Raw genomic sequence first — 21,298 nt, 5'->3', positions numbered from 1 at the left:
ACACATGGCATGTTTAAGGTTACACCCTCCATCACACAAACATTCATGCGAGGCTGACAACCTATTACATTGAAACCCCTCTAATTCGACATCTAAACCCCTATTATTCAACATCCATTCAACACCCCCTCTAATTCGACACACACATATATATATATATATATATATATATATATATATATATATATATATATATATATATATATATATATATATATTGTTGCGAATTCGCGCCCGCCGGCGTGCGAGCGGCCACGTAACTCGAATCGCGGCACGTCGCCCACCGGACGGACAATTCCGTCGTGACCCTCTCGGACTAACGCCGGGAACTAGTCACGGGTAGGCCTTTTGGACTCACCACGATCGTGCCAATCGGCCCCCCGCGTGGGATAGGGTTGTTCGCCAAATTCGACCTACCTAAGTACCCACACGGAGGGTAGACCGGGCGATCGCACCTCGCCGCAGGTCGACTTCGGATACGGGCCACTTTAAGCGACCCGTTCCATACTATCAGGATAACCGAGCGGTGTTATCGTCAACCTCGACGGTTCCGATTAATTGTCGGGCGTATTTAGCCCCTACCAACCCTTTACGTGAAGTAAGATGGAGATTCAATTAAAGAAAAGACGACGCGAAACGGGAGAAACAGTTCAACATAATTCACATTTATTCCGCGGCAAACGGAAAGCACACATATACAATTACAACAATTATGCACCAAAAGCAAATGTAACAAAAGAAACACAATGCAGATCTACTACCGACTACGCGAGCACACGGCAACACTTACACAGTTTTACTTTACAGACGGCGCCGACAACACATATACTCCAAAGCAAAAGAAAAAGGGGCCACCCTCAACTACAAGGGGGCAGACGGGCCTGGGGCCGAGACCGCGTTGAGCCTTACCCGTCTGGTGATGATCCGCAAAATGGCGGCGGTGCCCCGACTCCGCGCTCCTCCGCGGGCCTCGCTGGCACTACCTGGAATGGGGTGGGAACGGGGCCCCCCTTTTCGCACTATCTCAGCGCGGGGGGGAAACAAGGGGGGTTGTTGATGCTCTGGGGAAAGAGGATAGCTGGCTTGCTTGGGTCCCGTGACGAGCGACTCCACTGCGCCCTCGACCGCGTTCCCGGCTTCTCCTCTCTGCAGCTCCCCGACAGACTCCGAACCCCTCCAGACCCGTCTTGACTGCTGCTGCCACACTTCGCCGCCGCCACAAATCGCCCGAGCCCGAAACAGAAACTCTCTCCTCCAACTCGAGCCCGAAACAGAAACTCTTCTCCAACTCGAGCCCGAAACAGAAACTCTTCTCTAACTCGAGCCCGAAACAGAAACTCTTGTCTCACTCGAGCCCAAAACAGAAACTCTTCTCTCACTCGAGCCCGAAACAGAAACTCTTCTCTCTAACTCGAGCCCGAAACAGAAACTTCTCTCACTCGAGCCCGAAACAGAAACTCTTCTCCCTCAATTCGCCCCGCGCTCGGCGCTTTATAGTCAGCAGGAGAAACCATATGCAGATTTTCGGATCAGGATCGGCTCGGGGCGGAGCCACGCTCGCCCATTGGACGGAGGAAAAGTGGGCGTGAATCATTCCTGATCCTCGAATCTGCATATATCGATTCTACTCCCATGCGCCTGGAGGCGGGGCCAAATCGCCCCGTGCTTAATGATTGGACGGATCGGAAGTGGGCGTGAATCATTCTTGATCCGACTTCTCGGAAAGGCCGCTTTTTGCACCCGCTGCTCGACGCGCGCCCCGCACGAGTCCAGGATTGGTGCCCACAAGCGGCGCGGGAAAGGCCGCAGAAGGAGAGGTGAAGGTGGTGGAGGGTTTATTGTGGCGGTGATGGCCATGGCGACGCTTGGAATGGCGGTGATGCGATGGTTGCGAGAGCGAGTTGTGACGGTAAAGGTCGTGGCTGTTGGCGTTGTTGTTGTTGTGAAGCGGCGTTGCGGTTGGTGGTTGTTGTGTGATGGCGGTTGAGACGTGGTTGGCTCAAAATAAAGATAGAACAGAAAAACGGCTATCTTAAAGGGTCGCAGCCCAAATGAATGACATTTATTCCCTCTAAACAACGGGTTTGGGCTAACTACACATGTACTTACAGAGATATCTCACCTACGGGACCTGAATGGTGGTTTGCGAATTTCCTCAACCACAACAATATATATATATATATATATATATATATATATATATATATATATATATATATATATATATATATATATATATATTGCCTGAAGGGAACTAAAGTTTTTTGGCTTCATGTGAACCACTCTAATTTGACACCCCCCTCATTCAACAATATTTGGCCTGACCCGAGCAATGTCGAATTAGAGGGTTTTGACTGTACCTATTACTGTAACACAATCGAGAGGACCCATAATCCACACGAACCATAACCACCACGACAGAACACACACAGAAATAACCAGCCAAAACTGCCAGACTGCTTGGGTGGACAGAATTTCTTTAAGGCCTACCTACACGCTACTCACTTCACCCAGCTTCAGCTCTTCGCTGTCTAGACGTCATTGTTGTTGATTAATTACCAAATTCTTGCAGAAATGTCATTAATTTCACATATACCCTTCTTAGATTCTCATATTTCTGGCACCTGTATTCTTCAGTAGGTCGAATAACCTCAAAAACATGCAATTTCATGATTGAGAAAAATTGAAACACTACTTACAGCCGCCATTTGTCCATTGTTCTTTTGTTCCTCCGGGAGAAAAGGAGCACAAACAGGGCGGTTTCGTCATATTTCCGGTTTTGTTCCTTTACAATGGAGCATCTCGCAGCGGCCACGCCCATCACAATTTAATTATCTTTGACGCCCTCTTGCAAACAATTAAAAGTCGATCTCGATTGTCTCTTCAGTGAAAAATCTTTTTTAGGATACATAGAGTCTTCATTGGAAGTTTGAAACTTTTGTCCAGTCAGTAAATATTTTTACCCTAACTGACCGGACTATTAAACAGAGGCAAGTTTAGAAAATAACTTGGCAAGCCAAAAGAGAGTGTGTGAAGGACATGATAAAGAATATTTAACATAATAACAAGGCTTTCTTTTAGTATATCAAGGGGAAAGAACAAGTTCGGACCAGTGTGAGCCCATTGAGGAATAGCACTGGGAAAGTGGTTCGTGATTAAGTGAGATGGCAGGTTTATTAAACAGGTATTTTGCTTCAACTTTTACACAAGAAGAGTCAGGAGAATTGCCAATAGCTGAGAATATCTATCAAGGAGGTGAGAAAGGGCTTTTACAGAAGATCCAGGTTGGAGTGGAGGAAGTAAAGGAACAGCAAGGTCATCGAAGAGAAGATAAGGCTCCAGGGCCAGATAATATGCACATGAGAATATTGAGGGAGGTGGCTGATCAGGTCAGCGAGATATTAACGGATATTTTCAATAGTTCACTGGAGTCAGGACAGATACAGGAAGATTGGAGAGTAGTAAATGTAACATCATAATTTAAGGAAGAATCCAGAGAAGAATTGGGAAACTATAGACCTGTTTGTTTGGAATCATTTAAAGAAATACAAACTAATTAAAGGTGGTCAGCATGGGTTTACCAAAGGTAGTTCCTGTTTAACAAATGTTTCAGAGTTCTCTGAAGCAGTGTCTGATTGGGTGGATGAGGGAAAGGTGGTGGAAATTTTATATCTAGACTTTAAGAAGCCATTTGATAAGGAACCACATTGGAGGTTGTTAGCCAAAGTGAGGGCTTTTGGAGTGTCTGGTCAGGCAGCTAATTGGATTGCAAACTGGCTTAGTGATAGGAAGCAAAGAGTGGCTGTAAGTGGGAGGATGTCTTGCTGGGAGGATATAAGTTGTAGGGTACCTCAGGGATCAGTACTCGGACCATTATTATTCATTATTTACATCAATGATTTGGATAGTGGGGTGAAGAGTAAGCTTTCCAAATTTGCAGATGACACAAAGCTTGGAGGTGAGGTGGATAGCAGATGGGGTGGTGATCAGATTCAGGAAAGTATTGCTACTTGCATAGATTGGCAGATGGAATTTAACCTGAGCAAGTGTAAGGTGTTGGGTATGGGGAAGAATAATGAAAATAGAGATTACACAGTGGAAGGGGTAATTTTGGAGCGTGTCACACAGAAGGATCTGGGGGTGGTCATATATATGGGAGGTAAGCAGGCAGCACAGTGCCAGGCAGCCATAGGTAAAGCAAATCGGGTTTTCAGCTGTATTCGATGGGGGATCATTTATAAATCAAAAGAGGTGGTGTTAACATTGTACAGGAATTTAGTGACGGCCACATCTCGAATATTTTGTGCAGTTTTGGTCACCACAACTTAAGAAGGACATAGACGTCATGGAGAAGGTTCAGCACACTGCTACTACATCGATCCCAGGCCTAGCTAGACTCAGCTATGAGGAGCGGCTGAAGGAGACGAGGCCTTATACACGAGAAAGGAGGGAGTTACGAGGAGATATGATAGAAATGTTTAAGATGATGAAAGGTATCGATAAAATAAGTGCAAATGAATTATTCAACAAAGTAGACAGTGATAGGATCAGGGGCCATAGCCTGAGAGTAAAGAAGAGGAAAATGAAGACGGTAGCAAGGCAGGGGTCTTTTACTCAGAGAGCAGTTAATGCATGGAGTGATCTTCCTGGTAAGGAAGTGGCAGCAGAAACAGTTGATAAGTTTAAATTGGAACTAGAACGGGCACTCGGTAGAGCGCATACCTTCGCCGCCGCAACTTTTTTTCCGGGCACATTTGAAAAACGTCATTTTAAAACATCCATGACGTCACAACCGTCAGTCCGATTGACGTCAAATTTGGTGTGTAACCTCCTTGAAGGCAGTCCAACAAAATAGAATGATAAACGCTGAAAAATAAAAAAGTTGAAAAATGACGTCATCTTTTGACGTCATTTTGACGCACTTCCGGGGACGTCACGTCCAATCGGGGACTACCATTCTGAAAGCGCGTAGTTCACTGAACGTTTTAACGTTAGTTTCATGTCAATAGCTCTATTAGATCTGAAGCTATGCCTACAAGTATATTTTGACCTTGAGTGTGACCTTGACCTTGACTACAGAGTTAATTGGCAAAACCTGTACATCAATAAACAGATATTTTGGTACTGATCCTAATGCCTGGATTTGGGAGACTTTGCTTTATAAATTATATAGATATTTGAATGTAAAATATTAGGACATTTTAGCCACAATTGAAAAACGTCATGTTCAAACGTCAATGACGTCATAACGGTCAGTCCGATCGAAGTCAAATTTGGTGTGTGACGTCCTTAAGGTAAGTCCTACAAAACGGTATGATCAAAACTGATGAGATCGAAAATTGAAAATTTACGTTATCTTGTGACGTCATTTAGACGCATTTCCGATGACGTTACGTCAAATCCGACACTACATATCCGAAAGGTATCTCGTCATGGAACAATATGGCGGTGGTTGCATGTCGATAGCTGTATTATGAAGGAAGTTATGCTCAAAAGAGTGTTTTTGACCTTTTCCTGACCTTGACGTTGACCTTTGACCCGATTGCTCCCAAAATCTAATCAAATCTTCCTTGGATACTCACGAATCATCCCACCAAATTTCATGCAATTCGGTTTAATACTTTCTGAGTTATGCGAATAACAAACAAACACACATATTCACAAATAAATAAATACACAGCGACCAAAACATAACCTTTCGCAGAATGCGAAGGTAATTAGATAGTTTCCTGGAAGTATTGGAGATAGAGGGGTATGGGATGTTGATAGGACATTTAGGTAGTTTGAGCATTGATGGATGATTGTGTGCATGTGTACAGAGTGCTGTTGGTGGGGGTTTCATCAATGGGTGCTGTGTGGTTTATGTTGTGTGTGTTTTTACCCAAGTCCATGCCCCCTCCCCTGGGACAGAAAAAAATACGAAAATCTGTAAAAACTACAATAAAAACCCCACAAAAATGCTTAATTTAAAAACTTTTTTTGGGGCATTTTCTTCTTTTGATCTTATGTTGATAAATTAGTAGTCCATTTGCCAGAGAAGTAACCTTGTTGTCATCAAAAGTGTATGGTTTTATGGTGGTTTCTTGTTCACAGGCATGCATAGACAAAATTAAGCTTGGTTGCCCGGATGGCAACCATGGGGAAATCTGTTATTTTTGCGCAAATACAAGACGGCCGTCATCGACCAGGCTGAAAATATAACTTTTTAGGTAATGAACTTAAAATTACACATGAGACATCTTTTCCATATAGTTTTGGCACGAGGAATCAATATTTAACCTTATTTTTGTGATTAGAAGTAAATTTGAGGTCAATGTTCGAGTTCCTGGCAATTGTTTGCCGTGTGAGATACATTTTGAATGACAACAAGGTCACTATTCTGACAACTGGACGCTCACATACGACATTAATGTGAGTTACTAATTAATTGTTTTGTTTTTACAGATATGGCTGATTCAAGGTGCATTCTTCCCATGTGTCATGGTGGAGGGGAATTGAAGAAATTCACTGATCAAGGGATCAAGACATTGATCTCCTGTGCCAAAGCCCATGGAGATGAAGAGCTACGTGCAAAACTACAGGACATTGTTGATGGTGGTGGTCATGCTGTTCGCATAGAATGTCACAAAGGATGCTACTGTACTTGCACATCAAAACAAAAAATTGAGAGACTTCGAAAATCACAGAAAAGAAAAGCTGAAGATGATTGTGTTACGGTGACAACAGGATCTCTCACACACAGGCAACAGGCAGTGGTGTGTTTGTTTACAAACGTGACTGCATTTTTTGTGGCAAAGAATGTTTACCTGTTGATGACAAACATCCAGAAAGATGGGATCGTGTTCGTCAGTGCATGACTAAAGAACGTTTTGACAAGAAGGTAATCCCATCCCAACTATGAAAGATGCCATCATTAATGCTGCTGAGCAACGTAATGATGAAGTAGCCAGAACGGTCAAGTTACATATTGGATATTTGGTTGATCTCCCTGCGGCTGAGTGCAAATACCATGTACGCTGTTATAACAATTTCATGACAGTCCCTAAATATGCTGATTTGCCAACTGGTGTTGCAGAAGAAAGTGCCCTAAAGAACGTCATCGAGCACATGAATTGTGACAGGTCAAAGATGTGGAATAGCATTGAACTGCGTTCCCTGTAATGTGATCTTGGTGGCAAACTCACTCGACGTGATATGTTTAGCAAACTAACAGACTGCATGAGTAAGGACGTTATGTTAGTTCGGGTAGATGGATGTGCTGCCATTGTTGGTTTCCGTGAGTCCATTGCTAACCATCTGAAAATGGATCAAAGTGGATGATGCAGATGAGAGGAGTATTGATTCTGTGGTAAGGCAGATCAAGAAGGAGGCACGCTCAGTCAAGTACAACAGTGCCAATTATGACCTCTCAGAATTTACACAAGCCAACACAATCAAGGCAACAAGCCCAACTTTACTGAGGTTGATTTCAGACTTAGTGTCTGGTGGTGAAATGACCAAGAAATCTCTAAGCCTGAGCCAGTCAATTCAAAGTCATGTTACAGGTACCAGAAATCAGACAACATTAGGACTGGCTGTCAAACTACTGCACCGCCATGGCAGTTCTGATCTTCTAAAGCTCCTTCATGAACATGGGTTCACAACATCATATGATGAGGTCCTGAGATTCAGGAAATCCGCTGCTCATTTTCTCGGTGACAATGCTCAGCTTCTCCACCAATGCATGGGTTTGAGTCGAACTGTTGGCGTGATTTTTGCCTGGTTTGATAATCTTGATCTGCAAGTGTTCACGCCTAATGGTCGGCGCACTACTCATGTCCTCTCACATGAATTTCAGCAACCCCATCCTGCAGGCATTCTTGAGTATGGGCATGCTCACCCAGGGAAGAGCGACCTTATTATCCCACGACTGTCTAAGAAAGCTGCCCAGTCTCGGACAAGCAGCAGCTCATCAGGGAGCCTTCCTCTACAGCACTACACTGGGCCATCCAAAGTGAACCCCCTGGCTGTGGATGCAACCTCTGGATTCTCCTACCAAGAAGTGTGTGCCTGGCAAGCTAGTTTAGCTGCTGCACAGGAAAAGGACATGACATGGCAAAACACAGTCAACACACAGGTGAACGCCATGGAATGGGGTGGGTTCAACAACCAAGAAGCATTCACCAGTCATGCAGAAAAAAGCCAGCAAGTAGCTACATGTCCGGACCCCTTATTGATGCCAAAGCTTCTCATCCAGACACTGTAGTGACTTCACTGGAGTATCTTCAGAAGTCATTGACTGATATGGGAATGACTTATGTCCACATCTCTGTGGATCTCCAGCTCTACATGGTGGCTTGCCAAATCAAGTGGCATGACGTTGATCGCTTTAAAAATGTGATTCTGAGGCCTGGGATAATGCACACTGTGCAGTCCTTCTGTGTTTGCACTGGCAAATTCATGCGTGGGTCTGGTGTTGAGACTCTCATCAGTTCAGCATTCGGGGGCCTGGCAGTAATCATGAGTGGCAAGTCCTGGGTTCGATCAATGAGAGCCTTCCGGATGGTTTCGACTGCCCTTCTCATTTCCTTCCTCACCACTGGCCCCAAGACATTCCAGGAGTTGTGCAGCTACCTTGAGACATGCAGACAGCACCCAACTGGGAAGCACTGGGTGGATAACTTCATCAAGCCTACTCTGCTTGTTCATCAACTTCTGCGTAGTGAGAGGGAGGCAGACTTCCTGCTGCAACAGCTAACACTTGAACACATGCTTCCCTACTTCTTTGTTGCTGGTCACCATCACTATGCCCGTTACATCACCCATCACCTTCTGGAGATGCGCTATCTGCTGCCACCAGATGCCAAGTCAGAGCTCATATCAGGTGCTTTTGTGTGTCGTCACCAGGAAGGCATTTGGAATGGTGTGAGCTCTGATCAGTTCGGTGAACAAACTGCGATTATAATTGGCAAGGGTGGCCTCAAGGGTATGACTCTTTCTCCAGAGATGGTAGCAGAGTGGATTGATTCCTTTCCTGTCACTGCCTACATCTCAGATACAATGGAGCACATCTACCCTGACTCCCCAAACAAGGACAATGAAGACCAAGTGAGAGAAAAGGACACAAGAATCGGACCACGTCACAAGGAGGAGGGGAAGAAGAGGAGAGAACTTGATGCAAATGATAGGCGCCGGATTTTACTTGAATTGTCGAATGTGTCTCTTCCTCTTGAGAATCGCTCACCACATCTGCACAACATTGCCAATGGTCGAATTGCTCCCCGAGAAGCTGAAGTGAATGTTGAGAATTCCGTGGTTATAGGTCAGAAAATGGTTGCAGAGTTCCATGCATCCCTTCCAGGTGGATTCCATGCAACCATCTCATGCCCCATCAAGACAATGGAGCACTTACAGAAAGGAGTGAAAATTGGGGACAAGACGATCTTTGATCTAGAAACCATCTTCCTCAGGCTGCTGACTATTGGACAGCAAAGACAAATGGAGCTAGGACCTATCTTCCAGTTTGAGCTCTGCGTAGTACCCCCTCACTGATTGATGAATATGGGTGCTTAAGGAAAGGCAACAAAGCACCACTGGCACACAAACTCTGTGTTCAGGCACAACAGCCTCTGCAACCAGATGTTACTATTGTTGACGCGAGCCAACTTCTCCATCATATTGTCTGGCCTTTCAGGGGAACTGTGTCAGTCTTAGTTGAATCCTTCAAGACAAGGCTGTCTACCATTGCTGGTCAGAAGATCTTGGTCTTTGCCAAATATTATGATGTTTCTGCAAAGGACCATGAACGAGTGAGGCGTGCTGGCATTGGTTCCATCAACTATGACCTCACAATTAACACACCCTGTCAAGTCGAGACGCCATCCTGAAAAACAAGCAGAACAAGTTGCAGCTGTCCAAGGTTTTGAGTACCTATAACTTTGGTGAAGGAGTTACTGTGGAGAGCCGTAGCCATGGTGCGTTCAACCATGATGAAGCAGACATTACAATGATCTCACACCTGATCATGGCTGCTGAATGTAATGCAAGAGTGATACGTATCCTCTCTGATGACACTGATGTTTTTGTATTGATGGTTTACTGGGTTTACCAGTGCAACATCCAGGCCACAGTGCAGATGGAAAAGTGGTATGGAGCAATTTGGGATATCAACACCACCTGTGACCAGCTTGGCCCCAAGTGTCTGCAGATTTTGGGAATGCACTACATCACTGGCTCAGATACCACGTCATACCCATACGGCAAGGCAAAATTTGTGTCAGCCCTGAAGACACTGAGAGCTGGCAACTTCCCTGGTTTGTACTCCGCACTTGGCGAGCTGAACGCAAGCCATGAACAGCTCATGGAAGCAGGGCGGACATTCTTCTGTGCCCTGTATGGTCAGCCAGAAGGTACCACGATGAGTGAGATGAGGTACTATATGTACACAAGGAAGTCTGGCAAGCCCCTCAAGTTCATGGCATTACCTACAACTGAGATCAATCTCTTCCTACATATTTTGCATGCACATCTACAGACAGTACTTGCAAAATCAGCTGATCAGCACCTGAACTTGACATTACAAAATATGGATGGGACATCAGAGATGGAATCCCAGTGCCAGCAACTTCTGCTACTCCACCAGCCCCTTTGGACCTCATTGATGTTGTGCGGTGTGGATGCAAAGCAGAGGGGAAGGCCTGCAGTACTGCAAGTTGCAGTTGTCACCATGCAAAGATCTCCTGCACGCTATACTGCACTTGTGGTTGCAGTGACAAGTGCTTCAACCCGCACAAGACTGTGGAGGACAGTGAAAGTGAAGTGGAAGAAGGGAGTGTCGAAGCAGAACTGGAAAGAGACGAGGATACGGAAGGGGATGAGTACAATGAATGGGAATGAACAATACGTAAGTTGTCGACTTGGCTCTATGTCCTCTGTTCCTAAGATGTCCAATATGATGACATGACAATCTGTATGCTTTCTGATTATTATCAACATCCTGTTGTGAACCATTCATGACTTCACTTTTACATTGGTGTTGCATAATTTTCAGCAGAAAATAGTCATGGACATTTCATGTGAACCTCTATTTATTCATGAACCTAAAAAATAACCCCAAAATTGAATTCCTCATGTCAAAATCATATGGAAAAGAGGTATTACACAGGATTATATGTTGACCGATTAAAAACTTAGCCCCATCGTCTGACCTGTAGCGGCCATCTTGAATTTTTGCAAATTACAGGAGTTCCCCAAGGTCGCCACTCCGGCAACTAACCTGAATTTTATTAATGGACCCATGTTAGTCCAAAACAATCATAAAACCATACACTTTCCACATCAACAAGGTTGACAATGGAACACATAATAACGGCAAATGGACTAAAGTGTGGTGTTGATGTGGCACAGGCATGATGGGCTGAATGGCCTCCACCTGTGTCTAATTTATTTGTGTTTTCTTGTGTCATCAGTGCTTGATCATGAGACTGTTTATTATCCTCGTGCTTTTTGAAAAAATATTGTAATCGACTCGGTCAGTCTGTCCAGTGTCCGTCCGTCTGTCCGTCACGCTACCTCAACAGTTGGGCAGAGATTCATCAAACTTGGTAGTTATGATCACCACTTGGCATGAAGGTGCGAGAGCAGTGTCATTTTTAGCCCTGCACTCTGCAGTAGGGTCATTGGGTAAAATACTGAAAAATGCAATGACAGGAACATTTTAAAACATTTTTGAATGAAACGTTGCACAGTACAGTTTATGCAATCAACATTGGGGGATGCATGAAATATGTAATGATTTTGGGGAATTTAATCCAGGTCCTTCCCCCAGTGATGGGGACTTGGGATCACAAGGGTCAAAACAGGTTTTAAAAAATTTACTCCAAATTTGATCAATGGGTTAATCCTGGTGGAACTTTTTCCCATCTTTCAACTTTGCTTTAGGTGGGAAGCGGTGCAGGGTTCTGATGGTGCCCGATCAACTTCGCTCACTCGAGTTAGTATTATAAGCAGCTTAGATACCAATAAACAGTTGATAAGTCATGTAATACATGGAAACCATTATTTAAAAGTATCAGTGATACTTTGTGTTATCAATCCAAAGTTGCTCAACTTGATCATGAGACTGTTTATTGGTACTATATTGATATGAAGATGACTGGGCTCAGCTTAATGTGATTAAGTCAAGTGGTCCTGTAGTGGCAGCTCCAGAAACACTCCTTCAGTATTACTCAACATCTTCTTATGCAACAACTAGACCTCAAACGAATGATGCTGTACACCAGGATGCATACTTTCCTATACTGCTAAAGCAATGAATGGTATACCATGGACTGCTATTTGGAAAGACAGCTGTGAGATCGTTCACATCCACATGGAAGTGCCAGCAGATGAGACAGCCAACTTGATTTATCCCCTCTCATAGGACTTTTGGCATTTCCTCTGCACATGACAGAATCAGCACCCCAAGAATTAATAAATCCTGAGACCCTGACCTGGTTACTCTTGATCTCTGCTTCAACAAAGGTTTCCTCTGCGTGGGTTTCCTGTCTTCAAGATGCTATTGTCCACTATACTGTACACAAGGATACACAATGAACTTGGAAACAGGAGGCCATTTAACCCATTAAGCCTGCACAACAACTACACCATATTAATTCCATCTAAGAGTTTATAAAGTTCAATTTACTGCAGGAGGGGTGTGGGAATTTGGTGGAGGAGTGGGGAAGAGAGCATTGGCCAAGCATAGACATCACCAGGGTGTGTGTGTGTGTGTGTGTGTGTGTGTGTGTGTGTGTGTGCGTGCGTGCGTGCGTGCGTGCGTGCGTGCGTGCGTGCGTGTGTGTGTGTGTGTGCGTGCGTGTGTGTGTGTTATTTGTAATTATTTTATATTTAATTTTTATTTTTGTTTTGCTTTTGGTGGGGGAGGTGCGAACGTCGTTGTGTGGTGAGGCAGGAATAAATACTGACAGCACACTCACCTTATGACGACACCTCTCACAGACATCACAATCACCACACATATACACAATCACCCATATATGTACCGTTGCTGCCTCCATCCACGTAGCCCACAATCCCCAATGCTTCTCGGTACCTATCTTACTCTAATTGTAACCGAGCTACTGTTTCTGTCTGCTGTCACTACCTTTCCATATGGAGACTATATTCCATGCATTTATTATTCTCTGAGTGAGACTCCTGCCTTACAACCATCCTAACTCTCCTCTTCACTCTCAGGCTGTGGCCCCTGGTGCTCTTACTAAATATGAAGGATATACAAGAAACATATTGAGAACTACCAACACCAAACCAAAAGTAATTCCTGTATGAAATATAGCTTTGTCTAACATTGAATAACAGACTATCACCAGTTAATGAATAATAACAATAAATAAATATAATCTTCCTGTAAAATAACAACACTGAAATAATTTGGTGCCTTTCCTTTACTTATTGTACATTTTGCACAACGCTGCATGACTGGATTTGATGCAACACCACATTAGAGCTATTACGGTCTTCAACATGAATTGCTGTCTGTCTTCACTTGGTTTCAGTCCAACAATGAAAACTGCAGAAGTCGGATCCTTAAAGCAAGTCAAGTCACTGGAAGGTGAGAACACATACTGCCCAAGGGACAGGGAAGACAGAACCATGGTCCACTATTGAACATACACTTGTTCTGAAGGAAAAATGGTGCACCATTGCTCCTGGTACCGATCAACACTTCGTACTAATTGTTAATAATATTGATACCCTATTACAAATGGAAAGAATGGTTGTAAATGAATAACCATACGTATTCCCTTGTTGTCCCAATATTCTTGTTATGTAGCGTAAGTAACATGTAACACAAGCTTTGTTGTGATTTCTTAACTCCAAGCTTTGTTCCAAGAATCCGTTTTATTTATCCTTGTTCACCCTACTCACAGACAAACAGGTGAAAACATATGCCTGGTGTTGGCTTAATGGTGAGGGTGGTGGGCTTGGGATCAAAGAATCCTGAGTTCAAATCCCCCTCGGCTGTTGAATTAACACCAGGTGGGGTGGACTCTGCCTGTCATCCTTCTGAGGTCAGCAAAATGAGTGCCAGCTTGCTGGTATCCTGTGTCGGAGTGGCGACCCGTCCAGGATTGTGCCCAATAGCCAAGGAGACTGCTTCGGCAGCATAATGCTCTGCACAGATTATGGTCCCAATGGATGGATGGGGGAAAACAACCTCCATCCACCTTCAGTGGTAGAGGTAGCAATGACACTCTCAAACCACTCCCAAAGCCGACCTGATCAAGAAGTTACACCTGGTTTTTGAGGCTCAAGGTGCAGGTTCATTTGACATTTCGACATTTTATCTCAGAAGGCATCTTGGAAAGCTGTACTTGCTATGCGTTAAAGGAGTGTTTTGTATGGGTCACGGCCTTGAGTCCAGAAGGTTTCTGATCGGTAGCCCTCGCCATTCATGAAATGTGGTGCTTGGTGGAATATTCAGAGCAGGAGTCATTCCAAAATTCGAACTTATTGGAAGCATTCTCCAAGGAAAGCATCCCTTACTTCCTTACAACTGTGAAGTGTTTAACCTCACAATTCACGACTATGAGTTCAAGGAGGTCATAGGAATCGAGTAACTCTCATCATGGAGAGGGCAGCAACATAATGTGAAACTTGTTCGGAGAGATTTCATTCGGGTGTGTTATAAAATTTTTCCATTTCATACAATCATGACCCATCAAATGATAAACACCTGCAGAGAATTTGAGTGTGCAGACCATTTTGGAATGCTCAACTGCTTACCTGTTGCATGCAGTTTACTTCTTATTCTGCTTGATTCATAGAGATCTGGTTGAGACCAGAATACTGAGGCATCAATATGATGGAACAGCTCACTACAGTGCTTGTAATTCAAGCAATCATTATCACAGGGGCAAATTGCAATTAGCAGCAACCGGCAAGTTTGCATGTTAATGCGCTAATCGGCTAATGTAATTGGTTGCAATTACGCGTACTCTGCTTTGGAACTGTAAAGCAGTAAATATGGTGTCCTCGTATAAAGATTATTTAGCACAGAGCTCCATCTGTCGGATTATTGTCAACTGTGTTACCTGTTTTCCCATTATATATCCTTACCCGAATGGGGACAGCTGGGGGATGTGCTCCCTCGGATTAGTTATATCCACCATATCTGCTTCCCATCTTGAGCACAGACATTGGAAATCATTCTTTAATGTCAGACAAAGCAAAATGTTTTCAGTAGTGGCCATCATGTGTGTCTTGCTCGATCTTGTAATTTTAACTGCTCTTTTTTTGTACAGTTGTCAGATTTCAGAATGTTATGCACCCATTGAGTCTTGCATGTAGTTTCATAAGCAATCCTTGTTATGAAAATAAACAAACCAGTGGAGGCAGGTGTTTATTTTCACACCTGTACTCCTCCTCCTCCTCCTCCTGCCTCCACCAATTCCCCCCACACCATTCTCATTCATCCCGATGAACAACTGCCTGCGATGCAATTAATTGAAACCTTCTGTCATCGTAATTGTGAGTTATTTATATGAAATGACTTTCCTTTATGGCCACAACACACATCGTCCATACAATAACAGGGATATTGTAGATATACGCCTGGCCAAACGAGCTGTGCCGATGTTTTATGTTTCTTTGATCTCATCATATGCTGACCTTTGTACCTCATGGTGTTGTGCAGTACAAGATAAATCTATGAATTACCTATTTGAAAAACATTTGCGTAAATTGACCATTGCAAACTGCCTTTGAGTAGTGGCAGCAGAAACACCAGGTAGGTTTAAACTACAGTTTAAGAGGTAACTTGAAGCATTGGGGATATAGGGGCACATGGATCGAGTCAGGAATGGTAGGTATATGGGTAATTGTGTGTGTGTGTGTGTGTATATATATATATATATTTATATATATATATATATATATATATATATATATATATATATATATATATATATATATATATATATATATATATATATATATACATATATATACATATATATATACACATATATATATATGTGTGTGTATATATATGTGTATATATATATATATATATATATATATATATATATGTGTGTGTATATATAAATGTGTGTATATATATATATATATATATATATATATATATATATATATATATATATATATATATATATATATATATATATATATATATATGTGTGTGTATATATAAATGTGTGTATATATATATATATATATATATATATATATATATATATATATATATATATTGTTGCGGTCTTCGCGCCCGCCGGCGTGCGAACGGCCACGTAACTCGAATCGCGGCACGTCGCCCACCGGACGGACAATCCAGTCGTGACCCTCTCGGACTAACGCCGGGAACCAGTCACGGGTGGACCTTTCGGTCTCACCGCGATCGAGCCAATCAGCCCCCGCGTGGGATAGGGTTGCTCGCCAAATTCGAACTACCTAAGTACCCACGCGGAGGGTAGACCGGGCGATCGCACCTCGCCGCAGGTCGACTTCGGACACGGGCCACTTAAGCGACCCGTTCCGTACTATCAGAATAACCGAGCGGTGTTATCGTCGACCTCGACGGTTCGATCAATTATCGGGCGTATTCAGCCCACTACCAACCCTTTACGTGAAGCAAGATGGGGATTCAAAGAAAGAAATGACGAAGCGAAGCGGGAAACAGTTCAACAATAAAGCACATTTATTCTCGGCACACGGGAAGCACACAAATACAATTCCACCAAATGCACACAAAAAAAAGAAAACACACTTCCATTTACACAAAAAGCAAACATAAAAGTGAAAACACAGTGCAGAGCTAATACCGACTACCGAGCACACGGCAACACTTATACAATTCTACTTCACAGACGGCGCCGACAACACATACCCAAAACCAAGGAAAAGAAATCCCCCCAAGGATGGGGCAGGCCTGAGGCCGAGACCGGGTCGGGCCTACCCGTCTGGTGATGAGACGCGGAGCGGCGATGGCCCCGCAACCCGCGGGCCTCGTGGACAGTGCCTGGCAGGGGGTGGGAACGGGGCCCCCTTGGTCGCACTATCTCAGCGCGGGGGGAAACAGGAGGGGGGTTGCTGATGCTCGGGGTATAGAGGATCTTTATTGTCCCTGGTGTGCGTCTCCACCTCGGCCAGGTCGCGCTGCCGGCCTCCCTCGGGCGTGCAGCTCCCGGCACCGACGCGAGCACCCCCTCGTCCGACTCTCTTCAGCTTCTCCAGCCACTGCAGGCTTCGGGCTCCAGTCTTCCACACTCGTCCCCTCCGTTCCGACTCCTCGTTCTCGTTTGCGACTCTCTTCTGGTTCGACTCTTCGTTTGCGACTCGTTCTGACTGACGAACACCGTCCTTTTATCCCCCCGTAACTTCGCCTTTGACCCGCTCCCTTTGACCTTTCACCTCGCTCCCCATTGGCCCGAGAAAAAGTGGGCGTGAAGGCTTTTTGATCCACAAATTTGCATATATCGATCGCCCTGGGGCGGGGCCAATTCGCCCCTCGCTCACCGATTGGACGGCAAAAAGTGGGCGTGTGTCGTTTTTGATCCGTTTTTGAAGCAGAAAATCCGTGATTTTGTACACGCTGTTCGACGCGCGTTCTGCATGAGTCCAACACCGGTACCCACAGCGGGGCAAGAACGGTGGCGATGCTACGGTGGCGAGGTGTGACGGGAAGGTCGTGGCGGTTGTGGTGAAGCGGTGGTTGTGGTTGGTGGTTGATGTTGTGGTTGTGATCATGGCGGTTGGTCCAAAATAAAGATAGTGAAAGAAAAACGGCTATCCTGAAGAGTCGCAGCACGTATAAATGACATGTATTCCCACTAGACAACGGGTTTGGGCCTAACTACACATGTACTTACCGAGATACCTCACCTAAGGGACCTGAATGGTGGTTTGCGAATCTGGTAACCACAACACTACCCCTCCCCTTTTTACAGACTCGTCCCGAGTCGTCAAATTTTCGTGTGCCATCATGTGTAGTTTTCCCCTAGTACATTTTACCTACGGATCCCTGAGTGCGACATTCATGGTATTCGTGTCCCCAAAATAAATAACCTGAGGGCTGCGTAACTACCTAAACAAACTCACTCACACGGACGACTTAAATAAAATTGCCGGCGCTAAGACATACATGCCGGGGGCGCACTCATATGTACAGTACATCTTAACCTTAACTTACAAATTTTACACTAAACCATGGCCCAGGATCAATGAACTCTGCAAAAAGAAAGCAGTTAGCAGGGAGCCAGGCTGCCCGCATGCAGTCTCTGGCTCAAAACAATGCAGGTGACAGGGAACGTGGCTGGCTGCTCACACGCAGTCCAAGGCCTTCCCTTTTGAACTGAACGCAGTGAACCACAACGGTGCATGGGCTGCACAAACGCAGTCTCCGTGCCAGCTCAAGTGGCACACGCAATGAACACAACGAATGGACGCATGGACACAAACACGGTGCACGGGCCGCCACTGCAGGCCCGTGTTGTAGCTGCCAACAGGGCAGTTCTCGCAGCTTGCAAACTGTTGCCTTGATCCTGGCGCACATGGAAATGAACAGGGGGGGCAAAGCAAAAATTGAACGGGGGCTGGTGAACAGGGGCAGTGGGCATGGCATGGCAAAGGCAGCAGGCAAACACAGCCCGCAGAAGAAGGCCGCTGCAGGCAAACACAGCCGGCAGATGAACTGGCCGGCACAGGCCTTGAAGAAAAACAGCCAGCAGATGAACTGGCCGGCACAGGCCTTGAAGCAAACACGGCCAGCCGATGGCACAGGCCTTGCAGCAAAACAACAGCTGCCGATGAAGTTGGCCGGCCTCCGCCTTGAAGCAAAACACGGCCAGCCGATGAAGTTGGCCAGCCTTTGCCGTTCAGTGGAGGTTGGTGGAGGGAGTGCGGTGGTGCTGGCCACTTGGAGGGCGGGCTCGGACCTACCTACCTGTCTCCCTCCCAACCTATCGCCTTTGCCTGTCACTGTACATACCCACTCCCTTAATTTGTCAAACCCCAATTTAGCCCCAACTTATTTTTTTTTATTGTTTTTATTTTTACTTCCCCTCTATAAATCGTCCCCTACCCCCTTTATCGTCCTTGTTCGGCTAACCTATCCTGTCACCTGGCCTACTCCCAACCCCTACGTTCCCTTCCCGGAGGGGAATAAGGGAGAGCTAACGTCCTGTGTCGAGGCCCAACGAAGCCTCAGAATGGCCTCCCCAGAGTTCGGCGATCTTAACACCAAGTGGGTCCAGCGGCCCACAACGACAGCGAGGGGATGGATGGTGCGGAGGGGTACATCTCCTAATCTACCCTATCCATTTAACTGTTAAACTACCCCGGGGCTTTCAACAAGCGCCTCTCGCTTAAACTATTGGTTCTAACAACCCAGATTCCCGTCGCCTGTGTTGGTGTCCTCACAATTTCGGGCCTCGCCCCCCAATTTTCGCTCCGTGCCCTCACACGGTCTCCTGGCTAGGACACGTGGCTCCCTTTGGCAGGCACGACCCTCTGCCGAATCTCCCGCTATGGCACCCCCGGGCACTACACTGCCTCCGAGCCTACCAGCTCCCTAACACCGGGGAGTGCCCCCATGGCACCTCCCCTGAAACGCACACGTGGCAGGCCGGCCTCCCGGGCCCCTTTCCGAGGGTCACCCGTGCCCACAACACTGCCCACGCGGCTAATGGCGCCCCGGGCCCCCGCACCAAGCAGGCGCACCCGTGCCCACTACTCTATCCCGGCCCCCCATGGGCCCATGGCCGACCGCGGCCGACTAGCCTGGTGCCCGGGGTACCCACTCAGCGATACTCACCTTTCGCAGCCACGCTCCCAAGCCCGTCAACAGGGCTCCTGCACCCCTCCAAATGGGTTTCGAGCCTACCTTCCCATCAACAACAAAACGACCTCCATTTTGTAAATTTGACTAACCCCCTAACTCACTTTACTCTGACCCCGGGGTCCCTTGGGCGGGAGTCACTCCTCCCCCCAATCACTCATCGCACCATGCATTCCCCATTCGCTCCACACACACAGACCCGCTGGCCTCACTCACTCAACATGTACACGTACTCACCTCACAACTCACCAACACACACACCGCTGAACTCTGCCATCCTTCTAACTACATCCCCTAACTAACTCGTGCTCCCACGTCGTCCCTTAAACTACAGCACGTTCCTTTTAACACTACGTAGCTAAACTACGTCCCCTCTACACATTCACAAGTCTGTCCATGTCCCCAAATAAATCATTTTATTTCCCATTTTCCCATCCTAAATCTGGCTACAATCCCTCTAACTAATCCATTCCACGGACTCCATGAGGACTTACCCCTGCCCCATGAAGTCGGTCTAACTAAGCTAACCCTTCCCCCTAACTAGTTTCCATCCTGTGCCCAGGTAAGGGGGTCTTTCACCCCTTGCCCAGGAATCCTGTACACCCGAAAGTGAGGCTTGCTTCTTCTTTTTTTTTCCCATGCGCAGCACCTGCGCGGCAACTCAGAGCTCGCGCACTTTGCACCTGTCCGTGACGTCATGCAGCTGCACGTGTTCCTCGTCCCTCCTTGGACGGGACCATCCGGCAGAGATACCCCTCCTGCCGGATTCCAACCACACGTGCAGCCATGACGTCACCGTGCGCAAAAAAAAAAAACACAAGCCCCACGTCTCGAGGGGTTTCCCACGCGAACACATGTGCTTTGTCCGTTGGAGCTTAACACACACGATCGCGTGGAGAACCCGTCCGGTCCAAATCCGTTTACCTGCCTAAACTTTGTCCGTCCGCGGGATCGGCAAATCCACCGCGTGCGTTTCCGGACCGGGACTTCACTCTCGCAAGCGAGCACGTGGTGGTCTCGTGCGTTGCACAGCACGAACCTCGTGCTCACTGCTGGGTGAACCCGGCACGGTCCCCGAAACAACTACAGCCGCTACTCGGCTTTCTCTCCTCTGTCGCCGTCGTCGTCGCCATTCCACACACGCATACCTGCGTGTTACGACGCACACAGTCCACACCATCACATTCACACCGGGAGACGCGGCTGCGTGCTCCCGCATGCCAACCGACATCTCCCTTACATACCGCTCTCTCACACACACGGTCTCCCTTGCACACAGCGACCTTGCACACGGCCGTTCACTCACGCATGGTGCCTCACTCGCACTCCGTGCCTCATCCACACACGCGGGGGCACTCAACCGCGGTGCCTCATCCACACACCGTGCCTCACTCACACACGCGAGGGCACTCACCCGCGGTGCCTCACTCGCACTCCGTGCCTCATCCACACTGGCCGTTTCAT

The 21,298-nt window shown here is 46.3% G+C and overlaps 2 protein-coding genes across 3 annotated transcripts in view; both read left to right on the top strand.

The window, feature by feature from the left end:
* The window catches only part of LOC147029693 (uncharacterized), a 105,999-nt gene extending 95,874 nt beyond the window's left edge, over positions 1 to 10,125 (top strand). The window contains exon 2 of one of the 2 annotated variants that reach the window (XM_085872930.1): positions 6,445 to 10,125. In XM_085872930.1, coding sequence (XP_085729056.1) covers positions 8,092 to 9,531 — 1,440 coding nt within the window. In that variant the 5' untranslated portion in view covers positions 6,445 to 8,091 and the 3' untranslated portion in view covers positions 9,532 to 10,125. Of the gene's footprint in view, positions 1 to 6,020 lie in introns of both variants that reach the window. The other variant, XM_085872929.1, reaches the window with a different exon arrangement.
* A 3,413-nt stretch (positions 10,126 to 13,538) lies between these two features.
* The window catches only part of LOC147029691 (zinc transporter ZIP6-like), a 211,175-nt gene continuing 203,415 nt past the window's right edge, over positions 13,539 to 21,298 (top strand). Inside the window, exon 1 of the mRNA XM_085872927.1 lies at positions 13,539 to 13,591. Within this exon, the coding sequence (XP_085729053.1) occupies positions 13,543 to 13,591 (49 nt within the window). The 5' untranslated portion in view covers positions 13,539 to 13,542. The remainder of the gene's footprint in view (positions 13,592 to 21,298) is intronic.

This window comes from Eptatretus burgeri, chromosome 3 (genome assembly GCF_056783735.1).
Source record: "Eptatretus burgeri isolate ZD-2024b chromosome 3, Ebu_testis_v1, whole genome shotgun sequence".
Lineage (NCBI taxonomy): Eukaryota > Metazoa > Chordata > Myxini > Myxiniformes > Myxinidae > Eptatretus > Eptatretus burgeri.
This window is presented reverse-complemented; position numbering and strand designations above follow the sequence as displayed.